An 18,097-nucleotide genomic window follows, 5' to 3' on the forward strand; every position below is an offset into this window, starting at 1 on the left:
GGTTAGTTAGGTTTAATTAGTTCTAAGTTCTAGGGGACTGATGACCACAGATGTTAAGTCCCATAGTGGTCAGAGCCATTTGAACCATTTGTTAAACATGTGCTGTGATGAAGCTAATGTAGTGTACAAAGCAATGAATCATAGTAGTTGGTAATTTGGTCAAAACTGAATAATATATTTTTGTACTCCTGTAGTATGTGACAATTTCCATGAGTCTTGCAAAAAATTTACTTTTGGTTCAGAAGTCATTTCAGTTATTCTAATGAAACAATTGATTCAGCATTTCACTTGTTTACTTTATCCTGATTAATCAAAACTTAGGACATGAAAATAAACAGAAAAAAATCTTTGCCCTTTCCAGTGTGTTTCTCTCAGTGGTGTGTAAGCTCGGGTTTGCAGTTCATATATGGCATTATGGTATCCCTCTCATTATATTTATAAGTGTTTTCCAGTATAGCTCTGGAACACCTGGAGCTATTTCAACTATCATCGTACAGGTAGACTTACTATGTGGGAAAATAAATTATTGTGCTAAGACACTGCTAGCACTATTAGGAATGAGGTGGGGATGTGAATTTTAATCTAATCCATAGTTTTGAGATTCCTTGGTGGATTGGTATCAGTCCTGGTGACATTTAACCTTGGTGGGGAGGGGGGGGGGGGGGGGGGAGCATATGTAGCAGCAGAGGTGTAACATGTTAACTATAATTCTAGAAAGATGGGAATATTTTCTACCAAGGCTGGTAAATACGACTTACTATCTGGAAGGGAAAAAATGTTTTTGGACTAAAACTGCCCTAGCAATGCTAATGATGGGAATAGGGGATCAGATGCACTTGGCAGATTAATGACTGTAACCTGATACATAGGGCACCCTGAGTGTGGTATTTAGGCTGATTGCTATGCTCATTTAGGCAAATGCTGAGCTGATTCCAAACTTCTGCATCAAAGAATACAATACACAAACAATTAAAATACAATAACCCACAAAACAAAGTTTACATGAATCACAGACAGATGGTGCTCACAGCTTCCCTCCCTTAGGTTATCTTGATTGTGGTGTCAGGAAGGGCATCCAGACAGGGAGTTTGAATAATAAAGTAAAATTTTGCAAATCCTCAAAAATCAGACCCATACTAGATGGGATAAATGCTAGGTATTAGAAGAAGACTGTGGATGCAAATTGTGTAGTTCATACTAACTTCATTCCTGTTTCTAACCACAAATTTTAATACAATTGGGTAGTATGTGCATATTGGCATGTAAGTGTAAGAGTCCCTAAGTCCCCGAAGAACCTTCTGCAAAATTTTCAGCTATCAGCTTAGCTCAATATTCTTTTTTTGCACAATATTCTCACAGCATGCTTCTGCAAATAAATACGTTATTGACCTTAGCAGGTGAAACTGAAGCTTTTTATAAATGCTGGAGCCATCTAAGTTTATTGTTCATTTGGATACCTAGCAGTTTTCCACATGTCTTCTCATCCAGTGTGTGCCCAATGAGCTCTGCTTCTGGAATCTTTAAATCATTTTTATTTATTTGCTACTGCATCATAATATAAGTTTTTGTAAGATCAATGCATAAGCTACTTGCTGTGAACCAGTTGTGAAACTGTTCTATTATTCTCCTGACTGCATTTGATGTGGATATGTTCGAGGCCTTTATAAGTGTACTTGTCACTGGCAAACATCACAGTTTTTAAGAGTTGTCCAATCTCCTCAGTAAATCATTTATGTTGGCCAAGAAGGAGATTGTGCCAAGCATCTATCTTGTGGGATATCACATTAAATACTCTCCCACTGGGAATATAATCTTATTCCTGCAATATCACTTGCTAATGTGACTCTCTGTTTTCTTTTGTTAAGGTATGGCTTTAATTGTGCAAAGAAGAATGCCTTTAATGCCATTCATTCTATTATCTGTAGTAGAAATTTATGATCTGCATAATCATAGGCCTTGTCAAGATCACAGGGGAATTTTTTCTTGTTTAGTTCTACCACTTAGGTGTGTAATATCTTATATTGTTTTCTCAGTAGGCTCTTTTCAACTTTTGCAAATGAGTGGTACTACCACATATTCCAGTGCAAAGAATATAGTTTTCACTGGTTGTTACTATACCTTGTAAACATTTTTTTCACTAATTGCCTTTATATGCAGATCTTCTTATAGTCCTCAGTAGCAGTCAGAAAGGCTTATGCTGCAGATACACATATACTGATGATTCGAAATATTACCACTGCTATCCACCCTGAGATTGAATCCCACCTGGTGAGACTGCAGTCGTGTGATCTGATAAGGAAAGAAAAGGATGTTTAAAAATAAGTTATTGAAAAGTAACCTTTAATTGTAAAAAATATAAATAACTGACAGAAATCCTCAATACAGCACTGAATGGAGGATATCTTCAAATGTTATTTACAAATATTCAATGTGGCTATTCTGTAATATGACAAATGTCCCCTTTGTAATCAGTTTACCTCCAGAGATACTACGAAGCAGGTCTGACGTATGGTGGAAACTGCTTGTGTTATCTGTTGTCACAGCTCGTTAATGTTTCCCAGAAGTGGACAGTCAGACACTTTGTCTTTAAAATAACATCATATGCAGAAGTCCAGTGGGGTTATACCAGTTGATTATTGTGGTCAGGATATTATTCCACCATGTCCAGTCCAGGTCAGCGTATTCCAATGGAGATACACAATGACTTCACGGTGATAAGTCGTGGCACACCAGCTTGCTAGGAAATAATTGATGTGCTCATGTCATGTTGTAATAGAAGTATTAGATAATGTTGAAGCATTTCCAGTTATGATGCACCAGTTACAGTTGACTCTGGGGAAGAAAGAAAAAAAACTGTAAATTTTGTTAAAGCTTACAATGTAATAACATTTACCTTATATTGTGTTGTAATAGAGGTATTAGATAATGTTGAAGCATTTCCAGTTATGATGCACCAGTTACAGTTGACTCTGGGGAAGGAAACTGTAAATCTTGTTAAAGCTTACAATGTAAGAACATTTACCTTAGGTGAGACCCATACCTGTTTGATTGTTTGACATGGTTTCTGCACAACTCATATATCTGAGCATTAAGCTGATTCTCTTTACTGCAGGTATGGAAGATGGTTTCTTTATTAAACACAATTTTATTAAAAAACCCATCTTCAGTCTGCATTTTGTTAAACATTTCTACACAAAACTCAGCTCATTTTCTTTGCCACTTTCTCTTAAAGCTTAAAACTGTTCCAGTTTGTAGAGTTTGAATGACAGGCATTACCGTAATACCTTTTGACAGTGTTGCACTAGGCATATTCAGTTCTAAGCTGGCACATTTCATTTATCTAACTGGACTTCAAATGTAAGACTGGCAAATTTGTTCAGTTACTGTGTCAGATGCAGCCAGTTTTGATGAAACAATTGTACCAGTTAATAACAAATTGTCTTTGCGATGGTGGCTTTCAATATTTAGTCCTGAGTTGTCCCTGAAGTCTAGTAGTTGATTTGGATTCATCAAACCATAACCAACACTGTGCACACTCTGCACCTTTATATGACTCCATGATGACTGTTGGAATAACTCATCCGCACATGCCACGTAGCGTCAAAGTTGGGAACTAACAGTGTTAGGTGCTAATAAAACTTGAAAATGTGCAGCGTTCAGTGCTGTATCAAACACTTATGTAAGTTATTTACCCTTTTCACAATTAAAGGTTACTTTTGTACAACTAATTTGTAAACACCATATAATGAATATGCTGAGTCGCAGATAGCCACAACAAAAATACTGTCAGAATATAAGCTTTTGGCCATTTGTCAAAAATTGACAAAACACACACACACAAACAAACACAACTCTCTCACACACATGACTGCAGCCTCTGGCAGCAGAAGGAGTGTGGCTTCACCTGCCAGAAGCTGCAGTCATGTGTGGGAGAGCTGCATTTGTGTGTGTGTGTGTGTGTGTGTGTGTGTGTGTGTGTGTGTGTGTGTGTGGTCAATTTTCGACAAAGGCCCTGATGGCCAAAAGCTTATATTGTGACAGTCTTTTTGTTGTGCCTAGCTGCAACTCAGCATCTTCGCTATATGGTAAGTAACAACTTTCCTTTTTGTAATATTGTTACATTTCATCCTGGATTTTTCATTGTGTGATTTAATTTATAAACAACCTGCATGTAAGCAGAGCAGAGATAAATGGAGACATCCAGTGGCAATACAGGCTGCAAATGAGAAAATCCTCTGATATAAATGAGTTTGGCAACAGGTAGATTGTTATTACAGGGCACCTGGAATCACATCTATTCTTACACTAGGTCAGTGGTCGAGTCTGAATACACTTTCATTTAGGCAAACGGTTGCTCAGAACATGCAACATTTGATGCAAGTAAAATTACAACCATTGAAAGAAAAATTTTTTGCTGTTGCATCACATGTGGTGGTTACCAGAATTCTCTCCAGATATCTTACCCATGGTTTACAAGTGAGCGCTTGTCTTGGAAATTCATCAAGTCTCTAGTATGTACTAACAAATGAAAGCTTGTTAGAAGATCTGTGCACTAGAACACAGAATCCTAATGAGCACTAAAAGGAATCCATTAAATTTCATTTACATGATAAATTGCACAAATTGAGAAGTTGTCAATTTAACAAAAATCAAAGGGATTAAAATTATGAAAAATAAAAATTGGAATGATCACATGGAAATGTGGAGTGCAGAGTGGTCATGTTGTAGGAAATTTCTTTGAGAATGTAAATGCTTTAGGATTAAAGGAGACCATTCTCTGAAAAGCATAAGCATTGAGCTGTTGATAGCCACATACAAAAGGAAAAAAAAGTCTTGCTAGATTTTAGAGTATGATAACTCTGAAAGCTAGCAAGGTTTTTTTCCTTCGTATGTGCCTACCGACAACTCAGTGCTTCTGCTTTTCAGTGAGTGGTCTCCCTTAATTCTAAATTATTTCCAGAGCAGTCATGTAGATATAAATGTTAACATTAAACAGAGAGGAAGATTCATAATGGAAATTGTTTGTGTATCTTCTACTGCAGCTGTGTATATCTCTGTTCATCTATAATTTATTTTTACTATCAACAATATAAACTGTTAATAAGTACACTGCTGTCCAAAATTAAAGCAACAAGCCACTATTTCCCTGTCCTGTGTCTAATTCATGATATAATCCTACAAACTGTCAACACGTGTCTGTATGATCATGTTCTGCATGGAATGTGGCATTCTGGTCAATGGACAACCACACCATTGATGACATCATGGCACCTATCAAATAGGCTACTGTTTGCCAGGTAGTCCCACATCCACAACCGCTGTGTACACAGAGACAGACAGTGCAGTATGGCACAGAGAAGACACCTTCCAGACACTCTCCAGTGGAGGGCCATAGGAAGAATGGAAATGGAACAGTCGCAAATTGATCTGGTCCAATGGCTTAATGGTGATCATTCTGTTGTTTCTTGGATGTGGCGACAGTTTACAGAGACCAAAATGAATTCTGAAGACTTAATGTGGGTTGGACCATGTGTGACATCAGAAAGAGAGGGCCATTATTTGGCTGTAAGGACTTGTAGGATTAAGGCAGTATGCCTTAGTTCGGCTTTGCAACTGGCATCGACCTTGCAGCATCCACTGAACATGATTTATTGAGGCAAAACATGTACAGAAAGGCTTCAGCAGAGTGGCCTTTATTGTCAGAGACTGCTGTATGTGTATCTCTGTTGCCTCTTCACAGAAGTGAACATCTAGAGTGGAGCGTTGACGTGCCACCTTGACGGTCGAATAATAGGCCAATGTTCTTTTCACAAATGAGTCCCAGTTTGGTCTGGAGAGCGAATCTCGATGGATTCACATCTGGAGGGAATGTGAAACACGATTTCGGAACCCAAACATTGTGGAAAGAGACCAATATAAAGGAGGATCATTAATGGTGTGGGCAGGGATTATTTTGGCAACTCTTCATGAAATTGTACAGGTGAACTGACAAGCTTAACTTCTGTCAGGTATCATGAAGAGAAGTTGGGATCTCATGTGCATGCGTTACCAGGTGCTGTAGGCCCAGACTTCATACTGATGGACAATTATGCTCAATGTCACAAAGCACGGGTGGTTGACATTTTCTTGAAAATGGAAGATACTGCATGCAAGATGTAGCCTGCTCTCCTCCCAATTTGAATCCCTTACAACATGTCTGGGATGCACTAGGGAGACGGGTTGCTTCACATCAGTATCCACCGACCACTCCCCAACGTTTGTGAACTGCTCTGTAAGAATAATGGGCGCTATTGCCTCATCATGAAATTGATGACATCATTCACAGCGTGCCCCATTTTATCACACCTGTATTGCTGCCAGAAGTGGCAGCCCCCTTCTGAGCACATTAACCAGTTGTCAGAACATGTGTGCAAGTCCGTTAAGTTGGAAAAAAGAAGAACATTTTTGTCTACTGTTATGCATGTTGCAAATGTTTGTGTTCTGTATTCCTTACACTGTTTCTACTTTACCATCTCCCGTTTGTTCTGTATTGTGGCAAAATAAATGTAACCTCACAAAATTTCCATTCGTTGCTTTAATTTTGGACATCAGTGTAAATGAATTGAGGAGAGATTGTCAGACTCCCAAGATCTTTGATATACACAATATTCCTAAGGATTGCTATTGCTGAATCTATTGTAGTAGCATTGCCAAAGAGAGAATTCCTTAAGAATGAAGGACATGAGAGGGAAACACTGGTTTACAATGGAGTGAGAAAGGGCTGTTGCCTAGCCCTTTTGTTACTGTGAAGGAAACCTAGGAGTAATTTGAAAAGGGAATTAAAGTTCAGGGGGAAGAAATGAGAACTTTGAGGTTTGCATATGACACTGCAATTCTATCAGAGATGGTAAAGGAATTGGGAGAGCAGTTGAAAGGAATCGGCAGTGTCTTGAAAGGATGATGTAAGATGTACACCAACAAAAGCGAACCAAGTATAATGGAATGTAGTGAAATTAAATCAGACCGAGCTAAGTGAATTACATTGAAGAGCCAAAGAAACTGGTACATCTGCCTAATATCATGCAGGACTCCCACAAGAACATAGAAGTGTCACAACGTGACATGGCATGGACTCACTCATGTCTGAAGTTGTGCTGGAGGGAATTGACACCATGAATCCTGCAGGGCTGTCCATAAATATGTAAGGGTACGAGGGAGTGGAGATCTCTTCTGAAGAGCACGTTGCAAGGCATACCAGATATGCTCAGTAATGTTCATGTCTGGGGAGTTTGGTGGCCAGCGGAAGTGTTAAACTCAACGGTGTGTTCCTGGAGCCACTCTGTAGCAATTCTGGACGTGTGGGGTGTTGCATTATCCTGCTGGAATTGCCCAAGTCTGTTGGAATGTTCAATGGACATGAATGGATGCAGGTAATCAAACAGTATTCAGTTGGCATTATGTGGTTTTTAAAATAATTTTACAGTCACAAGAGTATATAGTCAAGGCAGTGTTAGACTCTCCAACTTCACAAAGATTAGTTTGCAGGAGTCTCCAGGTTTGCTTCCATACTGACCCTTCAGGCTATCTTCTAGATTCTGAAAGTGCTCAGAGCACATTGTAGAATTACCCCATGATATCACACCATATTTTAGATGGGCTTGTATGGTCATGTAGTGAGAACATGATTTCAGCACACTTAGTGCATAGCAGCCAGTACTTACTCTGACCTTTACGTTTTCAGTATGTTGATTCCATTTCAGGTTATCTTATCCCCATAGACTCAGGTATTTGAATACAGCATTGCTAACTATTGGTTGGAATTTATTGTTACAATTGGTTGACAGGGGTTTGCATTTTGTGTGGTGTGAAAGTTCATGAAAACTCAAGAATCACTTCATGAAAACTGTCTTTTTTAGTGCTGAAGGTTAATCTGTTGATTGTAGCCCACTGGCTGAGTTGGTCAGTAGCCAAATTCACAGCTTTTTGAAAAGTCTCTTTTCCCCTTCAAGGAGCAAAGTAGTGTCATCTGCAAACATTATGGTTTTGAGTTCATCTACATTCATTCTGTGGCACACCTTGTTTAACAGTTTTACTACTAGACTTTACACTTTTACCTGTTAGCTATCACTGTATGTGCACTGTAAAATGTGTAGTTTTTGCCAGGCACCATTCTGGATCCCGCATTCTAAATGACTAGCAAGGATTGTAAGATCTGTGGCATCATCACTGTCAATTATGCAGTTGCTACAAGAACTACCCATGAAAAATTTTTCTCTATGACCATCAGTCCACTAGGCCACAGGATGTTGCTTAAAAACTTTGCTTTGAAGGTATCACATGTAAGGTCCTCACTTACATAATCTTCAAACCATGCCATAGCTTCCAGATCTAGCATCTGCCTTATGAGAAACCACTTGTTGCATTTTGTTATACATTTTGTCTGGAAATATACTTTAAGATTACACAATAAAGCCTGAAGTCCCCCCACCCCCACCCTTCCTGTGGAATCTAGGAAATTCATCATTAGCACACTGCATATTCAATAAATGCATCTCCTGTCTATCTTGCTTCACACCTTGCCTGAGTGCATTTATGTTTGCTTTGTGTAGTCACATGAAAACCAGTGTAGTACTGTCTCTGCTAATCACTGCTATACTGATGTTAACTAGTTGGGTCTTCCCACCTAGTCTCTCTCTCATCTGTGATTCGAGGTTAGTCTTAACCCCTTCTTCTATTCCACTGTCTCTTTACCAACATCATGTGTGATAAAATGAAATTCAGTGCATATGTTTCTGACTAAATCTTTAACTTTCTTCATTATACCTTCTAACTCTGCTTCTAATGCAGAATTACAATTCTGAATTCTCCCTTAATTTCAACATACTGTCCCCCTTCATCTTTGTCATCATAGTTAGTAGTCCCTCCATGAAGGTGAAATGAGGGGATGGAAGTGCTTTTGCCTCAATGAGAGCATGGCTATCTTCCACAGTCATGGGTGTGACTGATTCTACACTACTTTGTGTTCCTGGCTTTTGAATGGCCATGTCTGATTCTATGCTAATTTACATTCCTGGCTTTCTGTATTGAAAACAATCTCTGTTGAACTCAATAATATGCACTATCTTTGAAACATTCCTCATTCTAACACATTACAATTATATGAATATAATAGAAAGAAACATTCCATATGGGAAAAATATTAAAAAAAGATGCTGTGACTTACCAAATGAGAAAGTGCTGGTAGATAGACACAATAAAAAACACACAAAAACACACACACAAATTTCAAGCTTTTGCAACCCACGGTTGCTTCATCAGGAAAGAGGGAAGGAGAGGGAAAGACGAAAGGATGTGGGTTTTAAGGGAGAGGGTAAGGTAAGTCTTTCCGCTCCCGGCATTGGAATGACTCCTTACCCTCTCCCTTAAAACCCACATCCTTTCATCTTTCCCTCTCCTTCCCTCTTTCCTGATGAAGCAACAGTGGGTTGCGAAAGCTTGAAATTTGTGTGTGTGTTTTTGTGTGTTTTTTATTGTCTATCTACCAGTGCTTTCTCGTCTGGTAAGTCACAGCATCTTTTTTTAACATATCAATTATATATATATATATATATATATATATATATATATAAACAAAGATGATGTGACTTACCAAATGAAAGTGCTGGCAGGTCGACAGACACACAAACGAACACAAACATACACACAAAATTCAAGCTTTCGCAACAAACTGTTGCCTCATCAGGAAAGAGGGAAGGAGAGGGAAAGACGAAAGGATGTGGGTTTTAAGGGAGAGGGTAAGGAGTCATTCCAGTCACAACCTTTCGTCTTTCCCTCTCCTTCCCTCTTTCCTGATGAGGCAACAGTTTGTTGCGAAAGCTTGAATTTTGTGTGTATGTTTGTGTTCGTTTGTGTGTCTGTCGACCTGCCAGCACTTTCATTTGGTAAGTCACATCATCTTTGTTTTTAGGTATATTTTTCCATAACCATATATATATATATATATATATATATATATATATATATATATATATATATATAGACACAAGCCACAAAATTCAAGCTTTCGCAACAAACTGTTGCCTCATCAGGAAAGAGGGAAGGAGAGGGAAAGACGAAAGGATGTGAGTTTTAAGGGAGAGGGTAAGGAGTCATTCCAGTCCCGGGAGCGGAAAGACTTACCTTAGGGGGAAAAAAGGACGGGTACACACTCGCACACACACACATATCCATCCACACATATACAGACAATATATATATATATATATATATATATATATATATATATACCGAGCTACTGAATCCCACACTCTAGCAGCTGTCTTAATGGGGTACAGGTGAAGAAGAAATAGCATTCATTGATATCAATGAGCAAACATACATTTTATTCGAGCTCCTTGATCCCATCCACAGCATGTAGTAACTAAATCACACACTGTTTTTTTCTGCTTGTTTTGGCATCCTGTCTTCCAGCAGCAAAATGAGTTATGAGGTTGTACCATGTGGTTTGGTGATTCAGTGGGTTGGTGCTGACTACAAATTGTAGGTTAGGTGTCCAGTCCCCAATGTCCTCAAGGAGTTTTTCTCTGTTACTTAGTGCTTCTTTCACCTACAGCAGTGATTTGTTATTGTGAAAAATGAAAAGTTGCTCCTTACTTCAGAGTCTATGTTAAACTGTAGGTTCCTCCATATTTGACTGAATGAGTCACTCCAAAGATTACATAGAGGAGGGCAGGACATACCATATCCAGTAGGACCTTGCCTAGTAAATAACTGCAGTGTTAAAACTAACCTTGAGGTTGAGTACAGCTTTACTTAAAGTTGTATCAGCAGCATAACAGATGAGAGTCTATATGCAATTTCAGTCTTTCTCGGCGTATTCCACTTATGAATTCTCGGGTTATCAGCCGAGTGGTGGCGTCGTCTTGTCGCAACGTTCTTCAGAGAAGATGATGGGTACAAAACTCATTGAAACGTTGTGACAAGACGACATCACCACTCTGCTGATAATCCAAGAAGAATTCATCAGATGAGAGTCTATGCTAAACAATGGGACACACAAGTGATAAAAAGAATATAAAAGAAGTATCTTAGGACATAATCCTGTGGAACACTAGTACTCATTTTTACTAATGGAATATATGTTTCTTCTTGAGAAAAACTGTTTTTATTGTCAAAATAGGAATAAAAAAATTACTGATGTGAAATCATTTACACCATGAAGCTCATTTACACCATGAAGCTCATTTACACTACTGTAGTGAACCACCTGAAGGAATGCAGTCCAGTTCTGTACGTGGATTGCTGAACACTGGTAACAGGATGTTGTGTTTTTTTTTTTTTTTTTTTCCCCGAAGCAGTTAATTTTTGGTCAACTTCAGGAACAGGTGAAATGGTATTTTTTAAATGGACAAAAAACAAACTGACTGTTACACTGAAATGGTGTTGCTGTAGTACCTACTAACCACTTAATTTTGTGTATATGAGAGTAATATTTCAATGAAGGTTGGTTAGTAACACTGTCTCACTTATGTTAGTTTTCCATTTCACCATAGCTCATCCACTGTAACTATTATTTACCCCTTTAACTCATATGCCTACTTTGGATCCTCCATATTCAACTATTTGTTCACTCTGTTTCCTGGAATATCCTCTTAAGGAACCATAACCTACACCTGCACACACTGACAAGTTCTACCCCAGAACAGTCATTTATAACTTGTCTTGTCTCATGTCTCCCACTGCACACCCCTCCCACCGTCCCTGCCACTTCCAACCACTCATCATGGGAGCAGATTGCTGTTTGCCCCATTGAGATATCTGCTGTTAACATTATGGTCTAAATTTAAGCAGTTTTCCATCTTTGTTGCTGAGCACCCCATCTGTTGAAGAATAGTGATCTATTGCCATATGCACATAATGGAAAGAAACCATACTGCAACATGTTGAAAATAAGGCACATTTACCCCCCCTCCCCCCCCCCCCCACCTAACACCACAAACAAATACACACACACACACACACACACACACACACACACACACACACACACCACATGACATGATGTGACATCATATCACATGAATTGTTGTCCTCACATTTGGGGACTATGACAAATGCTTTCCACAAAACTTAAATATCAACTGTTTGTTCCTTAATCCCAAGAGGAGATTATTGTAGATTTAATTTGGCTGATGCCTATAATCAAAATGAACATTAATGTGGATGAACATTACTGAAAGAAACAAATAGAATTTTTTTGTAGATCTTACAGAACTTGAAAAAAAAGTTACATTGAGATCGTGAAATCATTATAGCTACTATTTAATATACATTAAATTTTATGTGAAGATATGAAGGAAATAATTGAAGCACTGAGAACCTTCATTGGGCTCATATAGAAGTGAGTATCAGAGAAATTGGTGAGATAGCTTTTCATTAGAGTTTATATGTGTAGTGTGATCTACAGCACAGAAAAACCTAACTCATGATAAGATCAACATATATCATGAGCATGCATACATGCTAAGGTCTTAAAATCAACAGCAAGTGGGCCTATATCCCTTATGGTTCTCAGATATTTTTTAGTGGGTCAAAGAACACTATTTTAGTAACTATTAAAAAGCATTTGTGATTCACTTTTAATTCCCAGAAATGGTAAGTGTTATTAGTGTCATTCCCCAAGGCTCAATATTTCCAATCAGTTCATAGTTAAACAGTTTGGAATGAAACATGAAAACCATTTCTTAATAACAGAGTTTCCTTTTTGTTTCTTTAGGACCAATCCTAGCATTTGCACAAACAATTCACATGACAGCCAGTTTTCTATCGCCACTGGTCGCAGGTGCACTACTGCAAGAAAGTGTAAGTACCAACACTTTATACAAAAACATAAACTGGCTCTAGAAAGATAAAGTATTAGGTAGTTAAAGAGAGTGGCATGTCCAGTATTTATCACTATATTTCATAAGCTATTTCTATGTCAAAAGGAGAGTGTCATTGTGATCTATATTGTATTCTGTGCTTATAATTACCTTAAGTTATAAATCACTTTAAAACTATCTTTTCATAATGCTTAATTTGTTTCTGGTGCAGTTGTCATTTTGTCCTCTCCTCTCTAAATTTGTCTTGGCACCTTTCCTCTGTCATCTATTTACCCTCACACTAGCTCTACTCTTTCTTATTTTCATTTTAGGCACAAATTTGAGGCCATAAAATTTAACTCATATCCGACTTAGAGGTTCATTAACTGTCTTAAATTTTACTGTATGTATCAAAACACTGTTCGTAAATATAAGCGGCCTTCAAGAACTAAGTTCACATTATTATGGCAGGCCAGGTAACTTCTATTGAATGTGTGCATGCCCTTAAAAAGACACTGATATGACACTATTTTTCACATTGTCACCAAGTTAGAACTTTGTACCAGTTGTTCAATTCTTCAACAATAGTATCCACTCTTTGGTCACAGAGCCATTTAAGAACCATTGTGTGAATGTAATCCTCTTCACCAGAAAATGTAGGATTGTTGCAAATCTGTTCATTGATTGCCTGTGATCAATGTCAGTGGCCGTCCTCCTCACTCAGTGTTATCTACATCTTTGTAGCCTCAGCCAAATTCTTGGCAGTATTTCACTACGGCTGGATGTGACTTTGCATTTGGTTCATAAACAGCCAGCATTTCATGGTGAAAGGATATACCTATATGTGTAAAGTTCCTATTTACTTTGAAGAAGACTGAAAGTTCCCAAAGCTAGCAGTAAGGGCTACTTTTTGTGTGTTCAACTACAGTCTAGTATTTCATCTTATACATGATTAGCAATATTTTGACATAGCACTCCTCACTTGCTTATGATAATACTAAAGGTTAAAAATAAAACTTATTTTTTATTATAGTTTTTAATTGTTCAATTGTGAGTTCAATTTTGATGTTATGAAACTTGTAATTTTTTTTTTTTCCAGCCAACTTTGGAGAACTGGCGTCATGTGTTTTGGGTGTCTGCAGTAGTGTCATGCACGACATACATCATGTTCCAGATATTTGGAACAGCTGAAATACAGGCTTGGAACTATCCTGATCAGAAATATCCACTGACCCCTTCAGCAGAGGGCAGTGATCAACTACTACCTTTATCAAAAAAAGAAGATTTGCAACAAAGGAGGAATCATGATGCTGCTGAAGGCTGATCATCAGGGTTTACATTTTTTTATTGACCACATGTGCTTTCTATTTCTGTCTGACTGGCAGACAACAAACAATTTAACTAACTTCCAAAAACTTATACTGTTGCTCATCTTTTGTCTGTGCTCGAGATGCATCAACATTATGGTTCCCAAGTTCCTCTTTGTTTTTCTTTGTGGAAATAGTGAATTATGTTGGTGTAAGTCAGTAATTTTGTATTTCACAAAAACTCTTTGGCTTAACATTTCTACATAGTTCTTATAGGTTTATGTGCATACATTACACATGATGTGTTCTGGTCATTATGCCATGGTACTTGCTTGATAAAACAGAAAGCTATTAAGATATCTGAGAGTTTGGATATAAGGATTGGCTTGTATTTCGTATTTTTTAATAATGGAGATTGGAAACAGCATGCAAGTCTTTGTGGGTAGATGAAAATGGATATGGGACAGTAAGATATATAAAAATATTATGTTAATTTATTCTCCTAATTGTCATAATTGCTACCTAAATATGGAGCTCGTGCGCATGCGTGTGTGTGTGTGTGTGTGTGTGTGAGAGAGAGAGAGGGGGGGGGGGGGAGAGAGAGAGAGAGAGAGAGAGAGAGAGAGAGAGAGAGAGAGAGAGAGAGAGAGAGAGAGAGAGAGAGAGAGATCTGGCCAATGGTCCTTTTTTACTGATGCTGTTCACTTTGCATTTCTTAAAGAGTTTCGAGACCATGTTGAGTTTTTATTATTTTGTTTTCTAATTAACTGTGGCGGTTATCTTGAAAACTTTGTTACTTCATTAAGCAAAATAAATAAAAGAACTTCCAGAAGTAGTGATGATAAGTGCAGGATGCAATCAAAGAGATTCACTATTTTTGTGACAGTATATTTGTGTAATAGTAGTTTCTTTATAGCAAAACCAGCTAACAGAATGCTTCAAGCATGGTTGGTTATTTTAAAGGTGGAGTAGTATCGTACTGTAAGCACTGTATTCCTTTCAAAGAAGTAGTTAGACTATTAAACTTTTGTATGCCCCATCACAATACTGTATCCTGAAAATTGTCATTCCGGATTACTGAGAAGTATTATTTTCATTTGTGTCAGTGACAGAGTCTGAACAAACTGTATGCAGTATGTACTTACAACTAATGAAAAGTGCCTAGAACTTATGTGATGAGAAAAATAAGATAATATTATAAAGGAACTTTTGTGATTGTTGTGTAGTTGCTGTCCAAGATAATCGTAAGTAAATGATATCATGTCATTTTGAGTTGTGAGCTAATGTAAATTTAAATAATGTAATAATGGGACTATAGTAGAAGTACTTAAACACTGCAAGTTGAGTATGCATTAAGCATGCATAAAAATGGTGCTATTGTAGAATACATTGAACACTCCATATTGATATATAAAATAAATTTGTATATAATAAATATAAATGTGAACAATTACACATAATACTGAATTCCCCATGTGTGGTAATTAACTGGTTTAATTCTGAGCAATGTCACATGTTATTTTGACGTTTTCAAACTGGTCAGCAAAAATGGTCCCTCTTTAGCTGACAAGTATTTTGTTGTCAGGGTCTGAACTAAAATGTGTAAGTTATCAAAATGGTCTGCTTTTTGTGAGCTGTAAAATTTTAGAAAGCTGGTGACATATTTACCAGAAACCCTTCATTTAACAGAGTTCAGTATAATGTAGTGTGGAACAGCTTGTAATTGACATGTAAGCCTTACAGATATAATTTTTTCAAATATTGACCTGCGTACTCTTGAGTAATGGTGGTGACCAACCTAAGAGATTAGCACTGAATTTAATTGGATGCCAGAGGCCAGTTTGAATAGTGGCAGACCACAGTATCAAATTAATAACTGACAGAGCTGCCATTCTATATTACTCAAACATTGTGATGCACAGAGTTCAATGCTCAGTCTACATGATAACAGAATTCTCAAGACAACTTTTTCTGTAAGTATTTCAAAACACATAGCAGCAATTTGTTGCAATTTCAGTGAACACACTACTTATTTTCTAGATGTTGTCACTTCAGACACCTTCAAAGAGATTTGTTATACTTTTGCAGTTTCCAAGATTACACTCAACATTTAAGCAATTCACTCCTTTCTGTGGATGGCCACTGTGTTTACAAATGTAGTAACTTAGTCCCAAAACACAACAGATTTTAATTGCATAATATTTACTCTTATTTTCAGCAAATCATTAGAAAATTAGATTTAAATTTCACAAAGTAATTATAATTTAACTTCTGTGTTCTACTGCCTAGCAGCAAATATTGGGAAATAAAATACAAAAACAAAATTTAAAGCATTATTTGACTGATATACTCCTCAGTATTGACATGCGCCAGGTTCAACAAAGGTGTTGCTACGGTATAAAATAGCTCTCGCAGATGCCTCTGTGTAGAAACGCAATCCTTTCGATAAAATTTGTCAGTCAGTTTCTGTTAAAAATACTAAATTTGTAATGTGCAAACTGAATGATATCATTATGACAAAATTGTATTTAAAAAGTCACAAATTGTACTGTGTTAATGTAACTAATTGTAAATCACTCATGGTATTAGTCTTAAAATTTGTATTTTTAATGTTCTTTAGTTCGTCCAAGTTTTGTTTTTTGGGTTACATTGTCTTTCAAGGACATAACAGGTTGTGTAAAAGTACAAAGTATATTGATGTTTATAATTATATTTTGGAATGCAGAAGAAGCGATAAGTAAAAAGAGAAGAAATTCAGCGAACTGCAAGTATCTGTTGCCCCAGTATAAAAAGACACAAGTTCTTGTATACAGGAGTAGTTGTTCCTAGCCTATCATCCAGTTATTTTATGGAGCACAAAAAGTTTACATGTATTATATCTTTCATAAATGAATGCAAGAAGAGTGACAATAAACCCTAGATGTGTGTCAGAACAACAAGACAGGTCCCATTCATTATTATTGAAGCTGCCCTAGTAAGCATGTTAAAATGAAATAAAGATCAGTCTCTCTGCATGAGATTAACGTGTGTGTGTGTGTGTGTGTGTGTGTGTGTGTGTGTGTGTGTGTTGGAAGTGTTCATTGAGTCTTCAATCTCACCAAGTTATTCATCAATCAGCACTCATCTTTCAGAAACTTCAGTATGATGCTGAAAATATAAAGCACGACAATATTATATTATGCGTGTGTGCTCATTAATGGAAGAATATATTCAGGGATTTACTTTCTGGATTATGTATGGGAAGGCCTCACGGCAATCATGTCGAGCAGTTCACTATAACAGATATGTTTCTTTAATTATGTGAATTAGATTTCTGCAAATGTATGTTTCCCAACAGTATATTTTTGTCTTATTTCCTGTAATAGTACATTTATATTTTTGGAATGCATTTAGTAGTAAATGTCTTGAGATATTTTTATTTTCTGTGAAAATAGACCAATTCTTGTGTGTTTAGTCTACTTCAGTACTTAACAGTGTAGTTTCCTGATTAATTATGAATATAAGAATGAATATAGCATCAGTGATATTTATTACCTGAGGTTTAACTGAAAGAGTGCTGTAAAGGTAACATGTTTATCACTAGAAGTTTCCATTGTACAACATAGCTGCATCAAATAGGTTTGCACAATGAACCACTTGTCCATTTGATGTTGCTAATACTTAATGAATCAGCATTATATTTTGTAATCAATTTTCAGTAATAAAATTATTGCACAAAAAAGAAACAATTCCATGTGGTTTAAAATCTTATTTAACTATACCTATGGATGGGAACTTATCGTGTTTGATAAAAATAGCCAGAAGCATGTCTGAAAATATTGAACCTAGCTGCCTTCTTGTGACCAAGTATGGTCACTTTTAGTGAAAGAACTATTTTTTAGGAGTGCGGTTTTCAGACTGAGCCTAAAGCTCTGTACACAAAGCTTTTGTTAAACTACATATCGACTAAAA

The 18,097-nt window shown here is 37.0% G+C and overlaps 1 protein-coding gene across 4 annotated transcripts in view; it reads left to right on the forward strand.

Annotated features, from left to right (window-relative positions):
- LOC126162638 (sialin-like) overlaps positions 1 to 17,213 on the forward strand; it is a 437,975-nt gene extending 420,762 nt beyond the window's left edge. For all 4 annotated transcript variants that reach the window (XM_049919270.1, XM_049919268.1, XM_049919269.1 and 1 more), the window contains 2 exons: positions 12,755 to 12,840; positions 13,939 to 17,213. In XM_049919270.1, coding sequence (XP_049775227.1) covers positions 12,755 to 12,840; positions 13,939 to 14,163 — 311 coding nt within the window. In that variant the 3' untranslated portion in view covers positions 14,164 to 17,213. The remainder of the gene's footprint in view (positions 1 to 12,754; positions 12,841 to 13,938) is intronic.
- Positions 17,214 to 18,097: the final 884 nt, after the last annotated feature.

This window comes from Schistocerca cancellata, chromosome 2 (genome assembly GCF_023864275.1).
Source record: "Schistocerca cancellata isolate TAMUIC-IGC-003103 chromosome 2, iqSchCanc2.1, whole genome shotgun sequence".
NCBI classification, from domain to species: domain Eukaryota; kingdom Metazoa; phylum Arthropoda; class Insecta; order Orthoptera; family Acrididae; genus Schistocerca; species Schistocerca cancellata.